The 16,063-nt window shown below is 44.1% G+C and overlaps 1 protein-coding gene across 7 annotated transcripts in view; it reads left to right on the plus strand.

The window, feature by feature from the left end:
* SPINDOC (spindlin interactor and repressor of chromatin binding) overlaps positions 1–14,977 on the plus strand; it is a 31,861-nt gene extending 16,884 nt beyond the window's left edge. For 3 of the 7 annotated variants that reach the window (XM_070766108.1, XM_070766107.1, XM_070766105.1), the window contains 7 exons: positions 2,422–2,619; positions 3,736–4,005; positions 4,118–4,219; positions 6,517–6,612; positions 8,022–8,141; positions 10,578–10,628; positions 13,085–14,977. In XM_070766108.1, the coding sequence (XP_070622209.1) occupies positions 2,463–2,619; positions 3,736–4,005; positions 4,118–4,219; positions 6,517–6,612; positions 8,022–8,141; positions 10,578–10,628; positions 13,085–13,518 (1,230 nt within the window). In that variant the 5' untranslated portion in view covers positions 2,422–2,462 and the 3' untranslated portion in view covers positions 13,519–14,977. The remainder of the gene's footprint in view (positions 1–2,421; positions 2,620–3,735; positions 4,006–4,117; positions 4,220–6,516; positions 6,613–8,021; positions 8,142–10,577; positions 10,629–13,084) is intronic. The other 4 variants (XM_070766102.1, XM_070766106.1, XM_070766101.1 and 1 more) reach the window with 3 other exon arrangements.
* The last annotated feature ends 1,086 nt before the right edge of the window (positions 14,978–16,063 follow it).

Consider the following 16,063-nt stretch of genomic DNA (forward strand, 5'->3'; position numbering starts at 1 on the left):
AAATCTTGGGCACCTCGCCACCAAGCACGGGGATAGGATTTTAATATCATTTTTTTTAAAAAAAAATCTTTATTGGTTATTTACATTGGTAGAAACAAAACGACATAGAAAGAAAGCATACACACATACAAACAAGACAAAAGAAAGCATTATGCTTTATACGTTAAGTAACTTTGGTATCAGAACTTAAAGTGGATACCTGCTATATAGCAGGATTTTTTTTTTTAATTTGCAGCTTATACATTTGCAACCATTTCAATTCCTGTTTACTAATACAGTGATCCCCCAAGTTTCGCGATCTCGATCATTGCGAAACGCTATATCGCGATTTTTCCACCCGATGACGTCACTCCCTTCCTTTCTCATCTTTCTTTCTCTCTCTCTTTCTCTATCTTGCTTCTTCCTCTCTCACACTCTCTTCCTCCCTCTCTCATCTCTTTCTTTCCTTCTCTCTCTTTCTCTATCTCTCCCCCTCTTGCTCTCGAGCGGCAAACGGGCAAGCGGCAAGTGATCTTGGGGTTTCCCCTTTGCCTGGGCGGCGGGAAGACCCAGGGCAGATTCCTTCGGCCGCCCAACAGCTGATCTGCTCCGCAGCGCGGCAGCAGCGAGAAGCCGAAGATGGGGTTTCCCCGTTGCCTGGGCTTCCCCGCCGCCCACACGCAAACTCCACCATCTGCGCATGTGCGTCCATGGAAAAAGGGGCGCGCATGCGCAGATGGTGTTTTTACTTCCGCACCACTACATCCCGAAAAATCGATTATCGCGAGGGGTCTTGGAACGGAACCCTTGCGATAATCGGGGGATCACTGTACACATAAGTCTCCTTAGATTATCAATATCTATTTCTCTGTTTCCTTTTGTTTCAACTATATTTATTCTGTGGTATAAAGGTTCATTAAAACAACTATATTTATATTTGACAACAGTTTTTTTCTCTCCATTTTTCTCCATTTTCATTTGAGTGTGTATTCACAATCAAGATTTTAGATTAGATTAGATTAGATTTATTGGATTTATATGCTGCCCCTCTCCGAAAACTCGGGGCGGCTCACAACAAGATAAAAACAATACATAATAACATGTATTTGTATTAGTTATTTGTATTTAAAAAAATATTTTTGGTTATCCAGACATACCACCTGTCCCAAGTATTGTGGAATTCCTTCTTATCTTCATCCTGTAGTTCTTGAGTAAGCTTAGTCATCTCTACAACCTCATAGACCTTTGATATCAAATTAAACATAGTCAGATTGAGCGCTGTTTTGATAACGCTTAATTGTAATTTGTTAATCGGACGCTTAGTTGAAGAATGGCCTGGATTCGGCTGAAAAAAAAGGGATGAACGGGCTGCTTCTCTTTCATAGTTAGCTGCTGGTTTGTTTGTAGTTTGTAGAAATTACACTGTGGTCTGTTTCTCTGCCTAAGCCTCCCCTTTATAGAGGCAGTTCTTGTTTAGTAACCGTTACGAGGGCGCTGAACAAAGGGACTTGGCAACTCTTCCAGACGTTATACCGCCGTTGTAGCCTTCCCCTGGCCATGTGATCCAAGATGATGGTGTTGCAGCGGTCGTAACTTTGAAGAACGGCCCTGAAAAGGGACTTTTTTCAGAGCCGTTGCAACTTCAGTCACTAAACGAACTTTTCTAAGCCTGTAGAAAGATACTTGGTTGCTAAGTGAGACAGTTGCGCGAGTTTCACCGTAGTTTACAGGCAACCGTTGCTGTAGCGGTTGTAAGTGTGAAAAACGTTCACCGGTCACTTTTTTCCCCAGTGCCGTTGTCATTTTGAGTAGTGGTTACACGATCCTGCAGAGCAGGGGTCCCCAAACTTTTTACACAGGGGGCCAGTTCACTGTCCCTCGGACTGTTGGAGGGCCGGACTATTAAAAAAAACCTATCAACAAATCCCTATGCACACTGCACATACCTTATTTTAAAGTAAAAAATAAAATGGGAATGTACTATTTAGAGGGGGGGGAAAGAAGTCTGAAATTCATATATGTTTATGTTTTGTTTTTAATTTTCTTTTGTTAACATCTGATTGTCGGTTTTCTTGGCTTATAGAAAAATGTATAAAGAAAGAAGGAAGCACTTTGGCATAACGGTTAATAAGTTAGAATATAATTGGTGTTGTACTTTTTTGAGGAGGGGATTTAATTAAAAGAAAATGAATGTAACTGGATGACAAAATTAGAAAAAAAAACTTTTGCATCTTTTTTGATGATTGATATTAGTTACTAACAAAATACCGCATTTTATTCATGGAAAATTAGATGTGCTCCTGTCACTCACCCGCGGGCCGGATAAATGGCCTCGGCGGGCCGCATGTGGCTCGCGGGCCGTAGTTTGGGAACCCCTGCTGCGGAGCGTACCAGTAGGTAAGTGGAACTACACCCAACAAGCAAATTCTGTCTCTTCCACAGTTGGGATTTGGGGTGCCCCCTCTGCCGCCTCCAGATCTCTCATGGCGCTGAAGGCGGAGAACCCCTTGACGGACTACAGCGAGGTCTCTTCGGCCATGACGCGCTTCAGGGAGAAAGAGAAGATGGCCGCTGATTATCGGCTCCTGCGACGCCCCGCAGGGAAGCAGGACGGGGCCCTTGTAAATGCCACGGAGAAAGGTGGGGAGCGTTTCTTACAAGGGGGCGTGGGCGGCGCTGGGAAAACAGTGGGAACCCAACCCAACAGAGGTAGCCGGAGCCCTGGGCAGACAGAAGGTGTCAGAGGACAATGCATTGAGATTTCAAGAAACGGAGCGAGCTTTTCTGATCCAAAGTGAGAGACTAGTTTAGGATTAGGGCAAGCTTGCGAAGTGCGCGTGGTAACTCTTTCGCAAGAAGGAATGTTACAGGGGTTGAGTCAAATGTTCTTGGTAGGACTTGCTATTTTGTCTTGTTTATTTAAGTTCCACCTTTATTACTTAACTAAAGTAAGTAATTAAGTAATTCAAGGTGGCAAACATAGATAATACTACTACTACTACTCTTTTGCCCACAACAACAACCCTGTGAAGCGGGTTGGGCTGAAAGAGGGACTGGCGCAAAGTCACCCAGATGGCTTTCATGCTAACTGAAACTAGAACTCACCATCTCCTGGTGATTGGCACAAAATCACCCAGCCGACTTTCATGCCTAAGGCGGGACTAGAACTCACCGTCTCCTGGTGATTGGCCCAAAATCACCCAGACCACTTTCATGCCTAAGGCGGGACTAGAACTCACCGTCTCCTGGTGATTGGCCCAAAATCACCCAGACCACTTTCATGCCTAAGGCGGGACTAGAACTCACCGTCTCCTGGTGATTGGCCCAATATCACCCAGACAGCTTTCATGCCTAAGGCGGGACTAGAACTCACCATCTCCTGGTGATTGGCCCAAAATCACCCAGACCGCTTTCATGCCTAAGGCGGGACTAGAACTCACCGTCTCCTGGTGATTGGCCCAAAATCACCCAGACCGCTTTCATGCCTAAGGCGGGACTAGAACTCACCGTCTCCTGGTGATTGGCCCAAAATCACCCAGACCGCTTTCATGCCTAAGGCAGGACTAGAACTCACCATCTCCTGGTTTTCACCGTGGACCAGGCCTTTTTCCTACCTTTCATGCTGGCTGGGGCATTCCGGAAACGTCAAAGACTCTTCCAATGCTTAGAGAATCAACCTTGAGTTCTAGAGCTCTCACTAGGCGTGAGTTTGCGGTTCCTTTTTCAGTGAAAACCCCATTTTTCCCTCCCACACAGAACAATGCCCCTTTCCAGAGTCTGCCAGCCAGGATGACCTTGGCATCTCCTGGAAGCAGGACTATTTGGTAGCTGAGAATCCCGACGATGGCCGGCTGGTGTGTATGGTGTGCGGAGGCCTCTTGGCCGCTTCCAGCCCCGTGGCGGCCCGTCAGCACATCCTTCAGCAGCACGCCCACTCGCTGGACTTCACCCTGGAGGAGAAACGCAACATCCTGGAAGGCTGGAGCGAAGGGGCGGTGCTCCCTGACGCAGATTCGCCCCCTGCAGGTAAACCTCTCCCTTCTCCGTTGCCGTTGCGCGGACCCCTCGCGGATCGGAGCGGCCAACCCCCCGGGCGTTTCGCCCCGCCAGCTTCTGATTCTGGCCCTTCCCACCCCAGGCGGTCCCGGCGAGAACGAGCAGCCTGCCGAGATCGAAGTCCTCCTTGATACGGAGGAACAGCCCGTGAGGCGGAAGCGCGGGCCCGCCCAAGCCCGCCCCGGTGAGTGCTAGGTCACGGAGAGGCCAGGAGCCGCCTAGAGCCAGGGGTGTCCAACTCGAATTCATGAGGGCTGCATCAGAGTTGCGTTTGACCTCGGGGTGGGCGTGGTGGGCGTGGCCTACTTGTGTTGTAGGCGCCATAGGCGGGTCCTTCGCTGGATCCGGCCCCCTGGGTCTTGAGTTTGACACCCTTGGCCTAGAGCAGTGATGGCGAACCTATGGCACGGGTGCCACAGGTGGCACGCAGAGCCATATCTGCTGGCATGCGAGCCGTTGCCCTAGCTCAGCTCCAACGTGCATGTGTGTGCTGGCCAGCTGATTTTCGTGTCACACAGAGGCATCTGGGAGGGCGTTTTTGGCTTCCAGGCAGTCTCCGGGGTGATGGGGGAGAGCGTTTTTACTCTCCGGGAAGTCTTTGGAGCCTGGGGAGGGTGAAACACGAGCCTACTGGGCCCCAACAGAAGTTGGGAAACAGGCCATTTCTGGCCTGCAGAGGGCCCCCGGGCGGGGAGGAGCAGGGGAAGCCATTTTCATCCTCCCCAGGCATTGAATTAATGGTATGGGCACTCGTGGACGCATGATATTGTGCATGCCCGCTCTTTCGGCACTCGAGGAAAAATAGGTTCGCCATCACTGGCCTAAAGCATCCTTTTCAGACAGTTCTCACCACCCCCACCCCCACCCCCCGGACCCCAGCTGTCCTTGACTTACACCCACAATGGTTGAGCAACAACATCTTGCTCTGGCCATTATTTATGAATGAATGATGGAGGAGTGTTTTTGTTCTTGGGGTTTTAAACTTTGTATTTCTGTTTTTAACTCTGCACACCGCCCTGAATCCATCAGGAGTAGCGCGACCTATAAATTGAAATGATAAGTAATAAATATAAATTGAAATAATAAATAATAGATATAAATGGAAATAACAAATATAAATTGAAATAATAATAAATATAAATTGAAATAACAACTGTAAATTGAAATAATAAATAATAAAATAATAAATAATAGACATAAATGGAAATAATAAATATAAATTGAAATAATAAATAATAAACTAAAATAATAAATAATAAACTAAAATAATAAATAATAAAAATAAATTGAAATAATAAATATAAATTGAAATAACAAATATAAATTGAAATAATAAATATAAATTGAAGTAACAATTGTAAATTGAAATAATAAATATAAATTGAAATAATAAATGTAAATTGAAATAATAAATGTAAATTGAAATAACAAATATAAATTGAAATAATAAATGTAAATTGAAATAATAAATATAAATTGAAATACCAACTGTAAATTGAAATAACAACTGTAAATTGAAATAACAACTGTAAATTGAAATAACAAATATAAATTGAAATAATAAATATAAATTGAAATAACAAATATAAATTGAAATAATAAATATAAATTGAAATAACAAATAATAAACTAAAATAATAAATAATAAACATAAATTGAAATAATAAATATAAATTGAAATAATAAATGTAAATTGAAATAATAAATGTAAATTGAAATAATAAATATAAATTGAAATAATAAATAAATAAATGGAGCCAAAGTTTCGGTTGCTAAGCGAGACAGCTCGATGCATTTTGCCGCATTTCGCGAACTTTCTTGCCAGTCCTTAAGCAAATCACTGCAGTTGTTTAGTGAATCCGGCTTCCCCATTGATTTCGCCTGTCAGAAGGTCATAAAAGGGGGTTCATGTGACACACACTTCCCCCGGGAACACTGCCACCATCATAAAGTCCTTTGCCAAGCGCCTGGATTGTAAATACTTTTTATTGGAATTTTTCCAAACATAATCTCACTCATAGAGCTTGACGCTATCGGAATAAATAGATAAAAGGGTGGTTTAAATTAAAAAACAATAACCTTAAATATGGAAAATACCAACGGCCTGAATTTTGATCACATGACCCTGCGGGATGCCCCAACCTCTGTAAGTGTGAAAAACGGTCGCAAATCACTTTTCTCAGTGGTTGTTGTCGTAACTTCAAACGGTCGCTAAACCAACCTTTGTAAGTCTACCTGTGTCATCTTTCTCCAAGTGGCACCAAAACAAGTCAAGAAAAACTCCGAAACGCCTTGATGTTAAGTGTGTGTTGTGTCCATGGCTAATGCTAACCGCTTCCTAACAAAGTTGCCTCTTTGTGGGTCTCTGTCCTCCTGTTGTTGTGAAAAAGAAACCAGATTCTGCCCCTCGCAAAGCAGCCACAACGCCGTTCTAAGACCCACGATTGAACTCTTGTCTTTCCTTGTCTTTTCTCTTTCTAGCAGAGGGGTTGCATTTAGAAGGGGAGCGGCGACATTCGGTCCGACAGAGGCTGCCCGCCAAGGATTCGAGGGGCCAGGAACCCATGAAGGCTGCAGGTATCATGAGCGAACTCCTTTTTAAACTTTCCTCTAAATATTCCCAACAAGAACAATTCCGGATTTAAAACAATTTTCTGTCGTTTAATTCCCTCCGACCAGTTCCTTGTTTTGTTCCAGAATGCTTCAGAATGTCCACCACAAATGATAATAGGTCCCCTGCTCCTTCTTAACATTTCCACCAGTCCTCGGAGAGGGGCAGCATATAAATCAGATAGGTAGATAGAGATAGAGGTAGATATAGGAGGCGAGCCTAGAGGCTAAGGCCTCTGCCTTACAAGGTTCAAATCCCAGTACAAGGTTCAAATCCCAGTAAGGCTGTGTCTACCTGATGAGGGCAAATAAGCCCGAAATAGATCTATAGTAGTCTCTCTTCCTTTTTATTATCAGCAAAAAATATGTTTTACACACACACACACAAACACACACCTCTATACATTCATACATGCACTGCTCAAAAAAATAAAGGACACATCCTAGATCTGAATGAACAAAATACAGTGGTCCCTCTACTTACGAACATACTTCGTTCCATGACCAGGTTCTTAAGTAGAAAAGTTTGTAAGAAGAAGCAATTTTTCCCATAAGAATCAATGTAAAAGCAAATAATGTGTGCGATTGGGGAAACCACAGGGAGGGTGGAGGCCCTGTTTCCTCCCAGGAGATTCCTAGAGAGGCCCCACAGAGGCTTCTCTCTGGCTTTTCCGGCCCTGTTTTCCTCCCAGGAGATTCCAAGAGAGGCCTCACGGAGGCTTCTCCCTGCCTTTTCCGGCCCTGTTTTCCTCCCAGGAGATTCCTAGAGAGGCCCCACGGAGGCTTCTCCCTGCCTTTTCCGGCCCTGTTTTCCTCCCAGGAGATTCCTAGAGAGGCCCCACGGAGGCTTCTCCCTGCCTTTTCCGGCCCTGTTTTCCTCCCAGGAGATTCCTAGAGAGGCCCCACGGAAGCTTCTCCCTGCCTTTTCCGGCCCTGTTTTCCTCCCAGGAGATTCCTAGAGAGACCTCACGGAGGCTTCTCCCTGCCTTTTCCGGCCCTGTTTTCCTCCCAGGAGATTCCTAGAGAGGCCCCACGGAGGCTTCTCCCTGCCTTTTCCAGTTACAGTTTCAGAGGCTTGGGTTTGTAAGTGGAAAATGATTGGTGAGAAGAGGCAAAAAAAACCTTGAACACCCGGTTCTTATCTAGAAAAGTTCGTAAGTAGAGGCGTTCTAAGGTAGAAATATCACTGTATTCTCATTGAATACTTTGTTCTGTACAAAGTTGAATGTGCACAACAGCAGGTGAAATTGATTGTCAATCAAGTGTTGCGTCCTAAGTGGACAGTTGGATTTGATTTACTTGGAGTTATTTTGTGTTGTTTTAAGTGTTCCCTTTAATTTTTTTTGAGCAATATATATATTCCTTTTGGTCTCTAGGGAAGGAATGGCTGTCAGAATGTGGGCTCCCCAGTTCGGCGCCTGCTGAAATTCGGATTTTCACCGATGGCTCCTTCCCAGCTGGGTTCACCCTAAAGCTGTACTGCCGTTCTCAGCCAGGTAGGTGTGGAAACTCCGAAGCGGTGCAAAAAGATCTTTTGTTTTCGAAGACCCTGGCGCAATTCCAGGCTTGGCACAGATGGTTGTGGGTTTTTTGTAATCTATAACTGCCAGACCAGACCAAGGTCACTCAGCAATATCCATTATCTTGCCCTGATATCTCGGCAGTTCCAGCATGGAAAAACTCTTTTGTTTTGTTTTGGTTGGGTTTTTTCTTTTAAAGATAAAAAGAGGTTGTTCAGAGGGGGTGGCTCTGTTCCTGTCTCCAAGAAAAAATGTTTTCTGAGCTCTGCGAGGTTTTGTCCCATTTTTTTAATCTTGTTTTTTCCCCCCCTCGTGCCAGCACTCCCCTGATAATAACCCCAATCGGGCTTTTGAGTGCGTAGCAATAAGACTGAGCACATATTCAAAATAATATAAGACCGAGTAAATATTGTATCTGTCTGTCTATCCTATCTATCTACCCTGTTTCCCCCAAAATCAGACATCCTCTGACAATAAGCCCAATCAAGCTTTTGAGTGCATGGCAGTGAGGCCAAGCATTTATTTCAGGGTTCAAAAAATATATAAGACTGGGTCTTATTTTGGGGGAAACAACAGCAATTCTCCACCTGATGTCTGTTAATCCCTGTGGTGTGGCTGTAATGTTATTATTTATCCTTCTTATTATCTTCTTCATTGGTTTTATTGGTTTGTTTGTTTATTTATTTGTTTGTTTATTTGTTTGTTTGTTTGTTTATTTATTCCATTTTTATGCCACCCTTCTCCTTAGACTCAGGGCGGCTTACAACATGTTAGCAATAGCACTTTTTTTAACAGAGCAAGGCTATTGCCCCCACAATCCGGGTCCTCATTTTATCCACCTTGGAAGGATGGAAGGCTGAGTCAACTTTGAGCCGGTCATGAGATTTGAACCGCTGACCTTCAGATCTACAAGTCAGCTTCAGTGGCCTGCAGTACTGCACTCTACCTGCTGCGCCATTATTATTATTATTATTATTATTATTATTATTATTATTATTATTATTATCTTTTATTCATTAAACATGAAACTCAGTCAGCTGAACATTTCAAAATGTATCACAAATATTATTAACTGGTACATTTTTAAATGTTGAGTTGGCTGAGTTTATTATTATTATTATTATTATTTTATTATTCACATTGTCTCCTGGTGATTGATATGCTGGATTGGATTTCGTGTCACAATATCACAAGTCGGACACTTCCCAAGCCTCTAGGACCGTGTAATGTGTTTTCGTACGATGCGCGCAGATCCAAGTACAGTGGCCTTTTACAACTGGCAGATGGTGATGTTTGTCAATGCTTATGGTTTTCAAATGCCGGCTGAGGTCTTTTGGCACAGCACCCAGTGTGCCGATTACTACTTTACTACCAATTACTGATGATGATGATTATATTTTATTCATTAAACATGAAACAGTCAAGTGAACATTTTAAAAAGTGTCACAAATACCACAGATTGGTGCTAATGGTTGATAGGGGTTGCTGCCAGTGCCCTAGGTATCAACTAAGTATAATAATAATAATAATAATAATAATAATAATAATAATAGTTGTTGTTGTTAGCCGCCCCGAGTCTACGGAGAGGGGCGGCATACAAATCAAATAAATAAATAAATAAATAAATAATAATAATATAATAAAAACTATTATAATTCTTTTATTCATTAGCATGAAACTCAGTCAACTGCACATTTAAAAAGTGTCACAAACACCACTGACATTATTATTATTATTATTATTATTATTATTATTATTACTACTACTACTACTACTGCTACTACTACTACTACTACTACTGCCCCGAGTCTTCGGAGAGGGGCGGCATACAAATCTAACAAACTATAAATCTAATAATAAACTACCTACTACTACTTCTACTACTACTACTACTACTGCTTTTGGTTTGCATGTACACTGAGTGCTTCTGGGCCAAATACAAATTCCTCGGTGTTGAATCACACTTGGCCAAATAAAATAAATAGTCCTTGACTTAATGACAACTGAGCCCAGACAGCTTTTGTTGGAATTCTGGGAGCTGAAGTCCTCCAGGCTTAAGACGTTGCCAAAGTCGGAAGACCCCCTGGGTTATCCAAACCCCAACTCGGTTTCTAAAGTGTATTGTGCCCAGATTGTGATCACCTGGCGAGATGGAGATGCCACAACGGCCATAAATCCAAGAACGGATCGTATGTCACTTTTCCCCCCAAGCGCCAAACAAATGGTCATAAGTCGAGGACCGCCTGTAACCGGAAGGTGCTGCGTTCTTTTGGTGTATGGCTAGGTATTTTCTCCCCAAAGTTGCAGAAAGCCTGGGGGCGGGGGGGGGGGGGGAGTCGGGGGGGACAGTAAGCTGAAATATTTGGATTGGGCGCATCCTGCAATGATGCGCATGATGTGTTTCGGTTGTAGAACCATCGCAAGGCATCGGAACGAAGGCAAACACAAGGGAAAAAGCAGTGGGTAAGCACAATTTTTATTTTTTTAATCGGAAATGGCGGGTTTTTGTTTTATATCGGGTTGCGTTTCATTAGGCGGGAAGGGATTTGGCGGCATATAAGTCAATTAAATCAAATCAAATGAGGAGTGGATTCCCTCCCTGCCTGAGGTCACTAATATTGACCAGTAAAAGGTTCTTATCCATTCCAAGGAAGAGCGATCCCTCTGCTGTCCATCATCAGCCAGTGTGGGCTTTGAAACCCATTAAGAACTTGTTGCCTGTTTTTCCCCTTCGTCTTTTTAAAGTCACCAGTCCTCATTGTTTTAGGGCAGGGGCAGGCAAAGTTGGCTCTCCTATGACTTGTGGACTTCAACTCCCAGAATTCCTGAGCCAATCATGCTAGCCCAGGAATTCTGGGGGTTGAAGTCCACATGTCATAGAAGAGCCAACTTTGCCTACCGCAGCTTTAGGGAAAATCAGTCGCATAGGAACTGGGAAAGTTTGCAGATAATTATTATTAATCGAACAGATGTACACAGGGAAAAGGAGGTAAACCAACATTCGACTCTGAGTTCCTGGCTGTCCTTTTGTGCCAACTCCATTCTTGGGAATAAATTTTGGGAAATGTAAACGCTTCCTATTAAAAATTACAGGACCCTGAAATACACAGCAGCTGGATCCGGCCAGAACTGCCCATCCAGCTGTGCTACAGAGGTTTCAGCCATCTGGAAAATTTACAAATACAGGGTCGAAAGTCAAATATTTCATTTCCTTGTTGTTGTTAAGTCCATTCCTGATTTCAGAGGCCTCAAAGAACAGCAACTATTGCAAACAGAATAACAAGAGTTGGAAGGGACCCTAGAGGTCTTCTAGTCCAACCCCCCTGCTCAAGACTAAAAGGCTCAGTTGTTTGTGGACCCAAAACTTCTGTCACTAGATGGAGACGTTTGTTAAGTGAGTTACTGTCTCCCGTTTTACAACCTTTCTTGCCACGGTTGTTAAGCGAATCACTGCAGTTGATAAACTAATAACCCGTTTGTTAAGTGAATCTAGCTTTCCCATTTGGCTGACCCCGGGGACGCTGAAACCGTCGTAAGTATGAGTCAGTTGCCGAGCATCCAGATTTTGATCGTGGGGATGCTGTATCGGTCTCAAGTCCGAAAAATGACCGCAAGTCCTTTTCCCCCCAGTGCCATTGTAACTTCAGTCGCTAAATGGACAGTTGTAAGTTGGGGACTGTAGTTGGATCACAGCCAGCTTCTCCGGTAACGGATCTTGAGCCAGAGGAACCGGTCTGTCTGAGCATCGGAGACTTGTGTGGTTATCGGAGGATTCAGTGAGGAGGAAGGAGAGATAGAAGTGGGGGGCCCTGCACTGCCTATGGAACCCCCAGCTAGGGCCTTGTCTGGGTCGGATGAGGAGGGGGTGATTAATGATCCCATCCTGTGTGAAGGATTAGGGGGAGACAGGAACCATTACACAGACGCAGGGGGAGATCTTGATCACAGCTGAGAGTAATAGGGAATTCTGCAGCCTGCATAAAAGGGGAGGTTTGTGGGAGTATTCTTTGCAGGAGTTATCGTTCGTGGTTTAACAGAGAGAATGAACTCAACCTGTATAGTCTGGAGGACAGAAGGGAAAGGGGGACATGATCGAAACATTTAAATATGTTAAAGGGTTAACATAAAGAGTCTCCGGAGAGGGGCCGGCATACAAATCCAATAAATAATAATAATAATAATAATAATAATAATAATAATAATAATAAATCCAATAAATAAAATAAATAAAATAAATAAATAAATAAATAAGGCTTAAAAGGGAAGTGTTTTTAATAGGAAAGTGAACACAAGAACAAGGGGGCACAATCTGAGATAAGTTGGGGGAAAGATCAGAGGCAATGTGAGGAAATGTTATTTTACTGAAAGAGTAGTAGATCCTTGGAACGAACTTCCAGCAGACGTGATTGGTAAATCCACAGTAACTGGATTTAAACATGCCTGGGATAAACATATATCCATCCTCAGATAAAATACAGAAAATGGTATAAGGCCAGACTAGATGGACCATGAGGGTCTTTTTCTAAAAAGAAACAGATCCAGAGTTTTCTCTAAACCAACATCCTTGCTTGCTTGGAGAAACCCAGCCTTTGGACAATTGCTTTATGAAAGACTGTAGCTATTGCAAAAAAAGAGTGAGTACCTTTGCTTCAGCCCAGTTCGGAGACATTATTTACAAACCTTGGGGGTTTTTGGACATTTGTTGAAGATAACCCAGACTTTTTGGCAGTAAACAAGGCATTCTTTTGCCGTAATTGCGCCTCTCGGCCAATTTGTTAAGGCAACATATTTTGGTGTTTCTGAAACTCCAGTCTGTGTGTTTGATTTTGACTTTAATTACTGCTCAGCTGTCACACCAGAGAGGGACTGCATGTGTGCTAGGCTGACCGATGACCCGCGCCCTTGCCTCTCTTCCCCAGATCGCGACTGCTCCGTCTCCCTGCTGCGGCTTCACTCCAGGGACGCTGGTGGTCACCTCCACCCGAGCCAGGACACCCTCTCCCCGCGTTGCCCGTTGGGCAGCTCCGCCGACAGCCGCCCCAAAGACTGTGGGTCAGTTCACGGCGCGGGCAAACGGGGATCTCCTTCCGGCAAGGAGACCTCGACCGCCCTCAGTAAAGGCTTCAACCCCTCGTGGCGCACTCGTTTCCTGGTGGACTTCGACGACGCCACCGGTCACTTGGTGTGCATGGTCTGCGAGTACCCGCTGCGGCGCGTCTGCCTCGCCACCGTCAAGCAGCACATCCTCCAGTGCCACGCCGAGACGCTGCAGATGCCCCGTGAGGTCCGGCGTACCATCCGCGAAGTCTGGGAGAACCGGTGCCAGCCCTCCGCCCAGGCCGCCAGGAAGTGACATTTCTCTCCGCCCCCGCTTGACTCGGGAAGCCGCGAGGAAAGGACCAAACTCTGTGGACCAGGCAGGTGGCCATGGGGCGGGGCTTGAGGGAAGGAGGCTCCACCCCCTCCACGGAAGCCCCGCCCCCAACGCTACAATTCCTATTTCCCTTTGCTGGAGAACAGAACAGATTCTGAGCTAACTCGGCCGCCATTTTTCAACTCTTAACTCTTAATTCTGCGTGTGTGTTTGTGTGTGCGTGTGTATGTGTATGTCCTGTTTCCCACCAAAATAAGACCTCCCCTGATAATAAACCCAATCGGGCTTTTGAGGGAATGGCAATAAGGCCAAGGGATTATTTCAGGGTCTTATTTTCAGGGAAACTGTGTATGTGTGTGTATGTATATACATGTGTGTTTGTGTGTATGTATGTGTTTGTGTGCGTATGTATATGTGTGTATACACAACAGTTTACATACATATACCTGCGACAATCTACGAAAACACATATACATACATACATAGATATACACTGCTCAAAAAAAATAAAGGGAACACTCAAATAACACAACCTAGATCTGAATGAATGAAATATCCTCACTGAATACTTTGTCCTGTACAAAGTTGAATGTGCTGACAACATGTGAAGTTTATTGTCCCATCAGTGTTGCTTCCTAAGTGGACAGTTTGATTTCACAGAAGTCTGGTTTACTTGGAGTTTTATCCTGTTGTTCAAGTGTTCCTTTTATTTTTTTGAGCAGTATATATATGTGCGCGCGTGTGTGTGTGTGTAGATTTTCATGGGTAGATGTATGTAGATTGTTGTGAGTTTGGGTTTTCCCCCCCCCCGTGTAATATTTTGAGTGTCTTTGTGACATTTTGGCAAAATCACTCAAAATATTACACGGGGGGGAAAAAACCCATATATTTAATTTGTTTCTGTTTTCCACTTTGTTTTTCCATCCCGAGCAGAAGCAGATTACTTTTTTTCCTCACCAGCAAAAATTCCACTCCACAGCCGAGAAGGGAGAACGTAGAATCAGCGAGTCAAGATGGGGGGAGGATTTTGCTAACCGCCTTCCCCCTTATTACAGGGTCGAAAGAAAGGAACTCAGGAGGATATCTTTTTTTTTAATTTTTTACTTTTTGAGTTGCAGCTGGACCCTTTGCCTTTTTTTTTTACATTATCTTTTTTATTATTATTATTATTGTTTTTTACGTCCGTTCCCCACAAAAGCTACAGCAAGAAATAAATTAAAGACATAAATATATATATATATATATATACTCATTGCTGGGACTGCCTTTTGCAGCCGAGAGTTCGTTTTCATCGCCAGCGCTGTGTTTCTGCATTTAAAAGGGACTTCCTCTCTGTGCTTTGAGTTCTTGATTTAACTGAAGGATTACCAATATCAGCCTGGACTTTTAAACAGATCCATAAACCACAGGGAGTAGTAAAGTTATATTTTACGTTCTACGAGCGGTCTCCTTTCTATCTATGTACATTTTGAGTTCTCGGTTTCGATCACTACTTCGGTTGTACTCTTGCAGGAGGGGGTGGTGAGAATTTCGTTAGAATTCTTGAGCAGAGAAAAGGTGGCCTGGTCCATAAATTGTGTTGATCCCTTCCTTCGGTTGCTCTATGGCAGTGTTTCTCAATTATTTCCTATTCTGCCCCTTCCTAAGAAGAAGTAAACATTTCGCGCGCCCCTAAGTCTCCCCCAGGATGATTGTTTGCAATATTCAGCACACTTTTGCTGAAAAAACTCAAGTGGCTTATTGCGGTGTAGTGTGTTTAAGTGACGCCTTCATTTATTTGTCTTCACGCCGTCCGCTGCCAACATTTTTAGACGCAGTCAACATACCGGTCTTTCCTCGCCTCCCACTGTAGTCACAATGAAGCCAAGCGCTACATACGCTTCATCCTATTTCTTCGTCTCAGCTTTCGGGAGATTGTCTCTTTATCTCCGTCTCTCTCCTCCTTTCTTTTCATCCCTGTTAAATATTTTTCTGCGGTGTCTCTTGTTATATGCACTTTTTATCTCCTGCTCTGTGCTCTGTGCTATTGTTTGGTACAACACCCCCCCTCCCTACTCCCCGGGGTCATGTGCCCTCCCTTGGCATCGCTCCGCGCCCCCCACCCAGGAGGGCCTGCCCCACTATTTGAGGAACAATTCTTTATGATTTTGCATCTGGATCACAAACGCTGGTGTGTATATGTGTGTGCAGCTTAGCAAAGCCTGGCTTTGAAAACCAGCGTGCGAAGAAGCAGCAGCAATCTCTGTGTGTGTGTGTGTGTGTGCCTTTATTATCCAGGTGTCAGGCGGAAGTTCAACGGAAGTTCAAGCAGGAGACCGAGCGAGTCCCTCTCCTTGACTTAGAACAGTTTTCGGCCATCTTAAAAACTCAAAAGAGCCAAATAGCAATAGCACTTAGATTTATATACCGCTTCGGAGTGCTTTACAGCCCTCTCTAAGCAGTTTAGAGAGAATCAGCCTATAACCCCCAACAATCTGGGTCCTCATTTTATCGACCTTGGAAGGACGGAAAGCTGAGTCAACCT

Source organism: Erythrolamprus reginae, chromosome 13, assembly GCF_031021105.1.
Source record: "Erythrolamprus reginae isolate rEryReg1 chromosome 13, rEryReg1.hap1, whole genome shotgun sequence".
Taxonomy (NCBI): domain Eukaryota; kingdom Metazoa; phylum Chordata; class Lepidosauria; order Squamata; family Dipsadidae; genus Erythrolamprus; species Erythrolamprus reginae.